The sequence below is a fragment of the Cryptomeria japonica genome, chromosome 10 (assembly GCF_030272615.1).
Source record: "Cryptomeria japonica chromosome 10, Sugi_1.0, whole genome shotgun sequence".
NCBI lineage: Eukaryota > Viridiplantae > Streptophyta > Pinopsida > Cupressales > Cupressaceae > Cryptomeria > Cryptomeria japonica.
In genome coordinates, this window is record NC_081414.1 from 248,987,874 (window position 1) to 248,996,016 (window position 8,143).

The following is an 8,143-nucleotide window of genomic DNA, read 5'->3' on the forward strand; positions in this document are numbered from 1 at the left end:
ACACTCTTCTCAAAATAAACACAAAACTTAAAAAATAAATATACAAATTGAATTACTATGATATAATTTAGAAAATTTTCAGGCCCAATAAAATCACAAACATGTTTATTATGTATCTAAACCTGAACCCAGCCCTGAACAAACCTCATAACAAAAGCATTTCCCCACACTGAAATCCTTATCCTTTATAAAGTTAAAGTGTGGCATGTGTGATTGTGAATGGATAAGCTTATTCGATGGGAGTCAAAATCTATCCGTTTTTTTTTGGTCCCTAAAGAGTCTGATTATCCCCACAATTCTTCTTTGAACCCAAACAAACATAGATTTTATTCAAAATTTCAGCCTTACAGTCTTTATCAGTTAAAAACCCGGGTGCCTAAATTGGTGTAAATCCTTAGTGGAAGAATTGTTTACATTTAATCTGAACCGTTTGGGTACTAATCTTGTCCGTAGATCAGACATCTTATCCAGTTTAGTGTTCGTCCCCAAATTTATATGCATGTCAAGCTGCTAATTTTTCATAAGACAGAGAGGATTGAAACTAATTAAGTATTTGAAATATGGCGGCACAATTCACACCCTGCCTTAGCCACCGAACCTGTCCTTTTCAATTCCTCATCGTCATTTTTGGCCACCCATTCCATCTTCATGTCCACCCGTTAAATTTCTTATCCTTATGAGTTCTACACAATAAAAGCCAGTAGCAATTCAAGCTGCAGCTGTAAATTGCACAGATTGCAAGCATTTCAGGCTTCCCTTCCTCACGTATACCCATTCTCCCATTTGCATTGCTCTGCTCAAAGAAAACAGAGTTGTTTTATGCACACTCTCTTCTTTGCATTGTTTTGTTCAGAGAAAGTACAGAGTTTTTTTCTTGTTTTTCAAGATCTGTAATTCTGTATAGCTCTTGTTTGCAGAGTACCAATGTCGACCTTATTAATAACAGATCTTCTCAACCTCGACTTGACTGACACTACAGAGAAAGTCATTGCAGAATACATATGGTAAGCATTTGCATTGAACACCTCAATTCTGTAGTCTCTTAAAATTTGTGTTTACAAACTTTTCACTTTTCTGGATTCTGCATAATATCCAGGATTGGAGGCTCAGGAATGGATTTGCGAAGCAAAGCAAAAGTATGTGTGGTTCAATTTTATGGCCGTATTCCATTGTGGGTAGTCTTATTTTATCATTTTATGAGGTGGGTTTTAATTGGGTATTCTAATTTTGCTTGTACAGAGTCTGTCAGGACCTGTGAGTAGCCCAAAAGAACTACCCACATGGAATTTCGATGGATCCAGCACTGGTCAAGCAACAGGGCATGACAGTGAAGTCATTCTCTGGTAAGACCCAATATTTTAGTCCTTGTTCTTAGTGTTACTGCCCATTCATTCTAATCGCACTGCTGTCAGTATTGCTTATGTTTAAGCCAAAATTTTGAAGCATGTTATCACATGGAACCAGAATTGTCCATATTTTGCTGTATTCAGAATTTTTTGCCAGCTCCCAATTTTAAATCATGTTTTCTCATAGTTTGCTCTGCATGAACTCCAAATTTGTAATTGATGGTTTGTTCTAATTTATGGCAGTCCCCAAGCTATCTATCCTGACCCATTTCGGAGAGGGAAGCACATCCTGGTAAACAATTTACACGAGGCAAATTCAAGGAATTAATTGAATCTTTTTGATGTTTTTTTGACCAGTATTGAATTCTTGGACTGGTTCAGGTAATCTGTGATACATATGCCCCAAATGGCACTCCACTTCCTACCAACAAGAGGCATGCAGCAGAGAAAATATTTAACACAAAGGAAGTTGCTGAGGAGGAGACATGGTAATTATAACGGAGAAGGCATTGTTTCTAATAATTTTAAGTTTGATGCATATATTCATGGTATCATACATAAAGCGTTTGTTTATGTCTTAGTAGAAGGTGGCCTGCCTTCTGAAACACTTTTCTCACATTTAAGATATCTCTTTTAGCAATCTTATAAGTTGATATTACCTTTGAAATGGATCTGACCTTTACAAGGAGCATGAGTTGGCTATATATTATTGGGTTTCTAAACATTGTTAATTTTTGCTCTTCAGGTATGGGCTTGAACAAGAATATACTCTGCTACAGAAGAATGTAAAGTGGCCTCTTGGATGGCCAATTGGCGGATTCCCTGGTCCTCAGGTAAGCATTCTGAAGGGACACTGTGTAAAAGACTCAGATAGTACCATCAACCATGGATATGTGCATTGTAGGAAGGCCATTATCACAGTCAAGCAGCTAAATAGATAGAATTCTATTCACAGATAGAATCGTCTTTTTTAACAGGGACCTTACTACTGTGGAGTTGGAGCTGATAAAGCTTGGGGTCGTGAAGTTGTTGATGCCCACTACAAGGCATGTCTCTATGCTGGAATCAATATTAGTGGAACCAATGGAGAGGTTATGCCAGGACAGGTAATGAGAATTTTCAAACTTCTTGAGGCCATGCTGTATTAGAACACATATGTTTTGAGATTTTAATAGATGCTGCTTTGATGTCTCGTAAGACAGTTTTCTTTTCCCTATCTCATAACAAAATTTACTAATTTTGTTCATTTACATTATTTTCAAAATTTCCCATTTCTTAGAAGTGCCAATTTTGGATGTGCAGTGGGAATTCCAAGTGGGTCCTTCTGTGGGAATCTCAGCAGCTGATCAACTCTGGTGTGCACGTTACATACTGGAGGTATTCAATGTCTTCTTTTGTTACTCTTAAGCCTTTCTACTTTAAATCACATCATTATTATTCTGATTGAAATTCTCTTCTTGAGTCTGGAAGCTTTTTTGGAATTTATCTTTCTTTTAAGGCTAACCTTATTGTTAATTTTAGGATCAGACTGATAAATAATTAGGATCAGACAGATGATAGCAATGACAGAAAATCAAAATAATGAGCACTAGGAACACCAAAATACCCTGGGAAAAACTCCCTCTTGGAGGTGAAAAACCCAGCTATAAATCTCAGATCTTATTATGCAATAATCAGTCAGTATCTTTACAATTCGGCTTCAACACTTGAAGCATTTAGAACAGCAGTATATGCACGGTAGTATAATGAAACCAAACTAGGGAACACACAGCAGAATAATGAACTTATCTGCAGTATACTTCAATGCTAATCAAGGAAGACAGGTTGATGACCATTCGCTGATCAAAGGAGACAATTCGCTGACCATAAATGAAGTTCACTCCTCCAAAGTCAGTTCGTTGTTATTGAAGATGGATTTGCTGATCTTGAAGTGTATTTGCTGTCCTTTGGGAATAGTTCGCTGCCCTTTAGATCATAATTCGCTGTCCTGCTGAAGGAATGTTTTTTGCTGATGCTCTGCTGAAGGAGTTTTTTGAGGAATGAAAAAAAAAAAAAAAATATTATGCTTGCATGAACCCCTGTAACTTAGCCACCTTATACACCTTAGGTCGGCTTCACAAATATTCGCAAAACTTGGCGCCCAATATAGGGTCAGCCCTATTATATTTACAAGTTACAATATTCAATATAGGGTTAGCCCTATTCACAAGTTACATCACCCATTACAAGTTACATTATAAGGTCGGCCCTATGGCAATTACAAGTTACATTTAATTTTACACATTAATGTGACTAAGGCCGATAGGCAATTAGTCACCCATAGGCTAGGTTGGCCCTAGAAGGAATCCGACCTAGCTACAAACATCAACACTTATAATTACAAAATTTCTCTCTTGGTTTGACATTCTCTGCCTGGAAGTCTGGAAGCTGTTTTTGAATTTGTTTTGCCTTGAAGGTAACCTCAAAAGTTACAGAATTCCTTTATTAAATTAGTGTGTTTGGGTGTCTCTGAGGGAGAGAGAATTGTTTGCAGTTGGGTTTTTATGGACAGTCATCGATCTCAAATTGGCTGCACAATTGTGTCAAATATTGTAGCATCTATTGAGTATTTTGGTTATATGATATTTGTCAAGTCATTTCAGTCTTGATGTTTAGTGGTCTGGGGTTCTGTTGTCTAGACCAAGGGAGCACTAAGCCATGGGATATTTCTTTCCTTTGGTTGATGGACCTCCTAAACAAAGAGACAAGTTCTAACAACGAATTGTGCTATGGACTTTGACATAATTTATTTGTTTGTCTTCTTCTTCGTTGCAGAGAATAACAGAATTAGCCGGTGTTGTTTTGTCCTTTGATCCCAAGCCGATTGAGGTAAGTTGAGAAAAAATCAATGCTTTGTGTTTCTGGCATTTCCTTCAGGTTATTTATTATTCGTATAATTAATCATGGGACTGCTTGCTAACTATAACAGGGAGACTGGAATGGTGCTGGATGCCATACTAATTACAGGTAAGCGTTTTTTTAAAATCATTTTAAGCTTTTTTTTCATCCTGATGAATGATGATAGATCACAAAGAGTGATCCGAAGCATTGATGCAAGAAAATAAATACAATCGAATCTAGCAATAACAAAAACAACCATTATGAATTGTGGAAAACTGATATCTTTAATGATATAAATGTCTTCAATCTCTAAACACTTGAACACACATATACTAACAAATGTAGCTTAAAGTACTATAATGACCCAAACTTGGATATATCACTTGTTTAAATGCTGTCCTTGAATAGCACCAAGTCCATGCGGAAGGAAGGAGGTTTTGAAGTAATCAAGAAGGCAACAGAGAAACTTGGCTTAAGGCACAAGGAGCACATTGCTGCCTATGGTGAGGGCAATGAAAGACGCCTAACAGGTCGACATGAGACAGCAGATATCAATACCTTCTCTTGGGTATAGACTATTTCTTAATGAATGCTAATCCTTAAATTTTTTAGACTATATGCAGTTCAATCATGTAATGTGGCTGTATGGTGGGTAACAGGGTGTTGCAAATCGAGGAGCTTCAGTTCGAGTGGGCAGGGACACAGAAAGAGAAGGAAAAGGTTAGATGCTAACAAATATCATCTTAAATCCACAACCCAACTAATGCAATATAAAACAAAATTTAGGCATCTATGTATGGGTTTCCTGAACTTCAATATTCAAGCAACTGTTTGATGCATCTGCAAAAACTTAGCTTCAAGAATCAAAGATGTCCTTTTATTCCATATTATTCTCAATAGATCACTAAAGTCTCAGTTGTCTTGCTTTCTGCTTTCTAACCTAAAACTGCAACCATTCATCTGGCAATCTATTTTGTTTACCAGAACCATACTCTCCATTCTCATATTGCTGTCTGTTTTTCTTTGAGGTTGTCAGTACTATTCCACAATAAGAAACTTGAAAGATTGGTATTGATATTTCAATGATTTTCTATAAGGTGTATGTTGAAATTTTAGTTCCACACAATGATAATATGATATTGAACCACTTGGTGTCAACAATGTCTGGGAAAAAGTTAGAAGCCAAATGTATCATGAATGAAACCAAAACTCAAAAGACTGCAATTAAACCTCATTGTTATTGAAGTTAATTTTTAAGATATGCAAGAATAGACTTGCAAGGTACATTATGGGAAACTTCTCAAGTTTTAAGGGCACCTTCAACTCTTCATTGACTGTCTGCAAGTATAATAGTGGTGATTTTATGGTATTCTATCTGTGTTCCTTTGGAATAACTTGTCAAGTTCATTTCATATCATTCTGTATACTAAACATGCAATGTCTGTTTTCAGGTTATTTTGAGGATCGTCGACCTGCTTCTAACATGGATCCCTACATTGTGACATCCATGATTGCTGAAACTACAATTCTGTGGAAGCCATGATTGTTAAGTATTTATTGTCTTATCCTTTTGTTATCTTTTGATGATAAAGCTTGCATATGTTTCTGATTAATGATGGATAAAATCTATTTTATGTTGTACAAGAGAAGTGACTTGAATTATTTTTTGGTTTGCGAGAAAATTTGATTCAACATTTTTTTCTTTTCTTTTTAACAGATTCCAAAGACGTATCAACCTGGAGAACAGTGGTAGTAAATATGAAGTATTTCTAGTTCAGCTGCTATCATATATGTATAATGCTAGAGCTATCTAAATTGTTCAAAGTAGTGTTAACTATTCATAAGCTGTTTGACAAAAGCATATCCTGCTTTTCAGACATCAGATCTGTATGTAAACATGTTGCATTCATTGTACTGGGACTAAATTCCAATTAATGCATAAGCAAGTCTAATTGTTGTTTTCTGCTACTAATGTTGATCCTAAACATTGTTATTGTTGGAATTAATGACCAAGCATGTAGCTGACAGTTTGTTAGAGATCTGGCAGTAGGAGTCTCACTATTGGATAGGTGAGTGTTAGTTCCATTCTACAATTAGATAGGTTATCTAATTAGTGTTAGTTTCAATTCTACAATTAGATTCGTAGGAGTTTGTTGTTCCTCTCAGCAGACTACAAAATCATGTAAACTTCTTTAGCTGAAAAATGGAAAATACTTTTTGTTGAATCTCTGTTCTGGATTTGTTGCATTTCCCAGTTTTTTAAACAGTAATGGAAGTACTGATGGGAATACTGCTACTCTTTCTGAGAAACACTGTCCATGTTAACAAGTATTATGTGCTAGAAGATGGATTAACGATAATTTTTGACATGATTGTAGTCATGAATGCAATTCTCAAATTGAATAGGAACCCTATGTTCCATTTTGAACCAGTTTCTTGATTCATTCTTTCTTTAGGATTACAGGGATTGAGTTCACCATTAAAGATGATGTAGAATACAAAAACTGGTTGAGGAATTCTCCAATTTCATATAGAGTAGTTCATTGTTCAATCATAGGGTGTCGGAAATTGAGAATGAAGTGCAACTAAAGCTTAATGTTAAATGGTGATTCATACCACTAGTTATCATGTGATGGCACTTGCACCTAAAACCTTATGGGAGGGAATAGATTTTTCTCTATATTCCCATGGTATCATAAGTAGATAACTTCCTAGATATTAATGTAGAATCGTTTTGAACATTTTTGGTGGCTCATATTAGTGTGAATGGCTATTCAGTCAACTAAAACGCAATTCATATGAAGAAAACAAACACTCTTTTGTATGGGTTGTGTTTTAGTTGGCTGGATAGCGACTTTCCATACTAGTTCTATTAAAAAATCACAAAATTATAGTCGCAATATATTTCTATAGGTTTTTTCTACAAATTTCTTTTGTAACTTGTAAATTTAGACGTTAACTCTCATTTTGACATTTTGAATAATATTTGTAAAATAAATGACTAGTACTTAGTTATTTTTTAATTTAATAAATACATATAATTTTTTTTTTAAAGTTACATAAAATAATCAATTATGTAGTGATATATAAGGGATACAAAATATATGTTTACATTAATTTTGTATTAGTGGTTTTGGACAACAATAAAGATTGAATTGATGTGGCTAAAAAAAATAAGTTTAAGCTCCTATAAAAAATCTTGTATAGATTTTGCGTGCCACATAATTTATAAGGTGAAATCTTAAGAGGTGCAAAGTTAGCCTTTATGATTAGTGGGTCATCTCCCTTAGTTGTGGAATGTTTCTTAGAATTGCTGCCTTTTTTTTTGGTTTATTGTTTCTATGTAAACCTTTGTCTACGCCCTCATTATTTCCATGTAGGTTGCTTCCCAGCTCTTCTAGTTGACCTTGAGGTTGGTTTTTCCTTAGTAAAATTTTCAAGCCTCAATGTAGTTGATACAAAATGTGTCAATATGTAGATTCATGGGCTTGTGGCTCACTGAGAGACTCGATTAGGGGGTGTGGTACTCTTTCGATAAGAAGAGGGCCTTTGTTTTGGTGAAGTGAAAATAGGTTGAGTGGTTTGAGCAACAAAAAGTGTTGGACTTGGTTGGGGGATTTCTTATGCCACTTCACCAGGACAACTTAGATGACGACCACTTTGTAATTGCTATAAACAAATAAGTAAAAGGGAATGATATTTTTGAAGATGGCCCTTGGTTATAGAGGAATAGCTTAGAAGTATTGATGGAAGTATTGCTACCCTTTCTAAGAAACTTTGTCCATGTTAACAAGTATTATGGGCTAGAAGATGGATTTATGGTATTTTTTCTCATGATTGTAGTTATGGATGCAATTCTCAAATTGAATGGAAACCTTGTGTTCAATTTTGAACAAGTTAATTGATTTATTCTTTCT

The 8,143-nt window shown here is 35.3% G+C and overlaps 1 protein-coding gene across 1 annotated transcript; it reads left to right on the forward strand.

Annotated features, from left to right (window-relative positions):
- The first annotated feature begins 265 nt into the window (after positions 1 to 265).
- LOC131059860 (glutamine synthetase cytosolic isozyme) lies at positions 266 to 6,194 on the forward strand. Its single transcript, XM_059213077.1, has 15 exons — positions 266 to 765; positions 918 to 1,004; positions 1,097 to 1,136; positions 1,240 to 1,343; positions 1,590 to 1,638; positions 1,728 to 1,834; positions 2,092 to 2,179; positions 2,324 to 2,452; positions 2,649 to 2,723; positions 4,161 to 4,214; positions 4,315 to 4,352; positions 4,635 to 4,794; positions 4,886 to 4,946; positions 5,678 to 5,771; positions 5,944 to 6,194. The coding sequence occupies exons 2-14, from the start codon at positions 925 to 927 to the stop codon at positions 5,767 to 5,769; spliced, it is 1,077 nt and encodes a 358-aa protein (XP_059069060.1). The 5' UTR covers positions 266 to 765; positions 918 to 924; the 3' UTR covers positions 5,770 to 5,771; positions 5,944 to 6,194.
- The last annotated feature ends 1,949 nt before the right edge of the window (positions 6,195 to 8,143 follow it).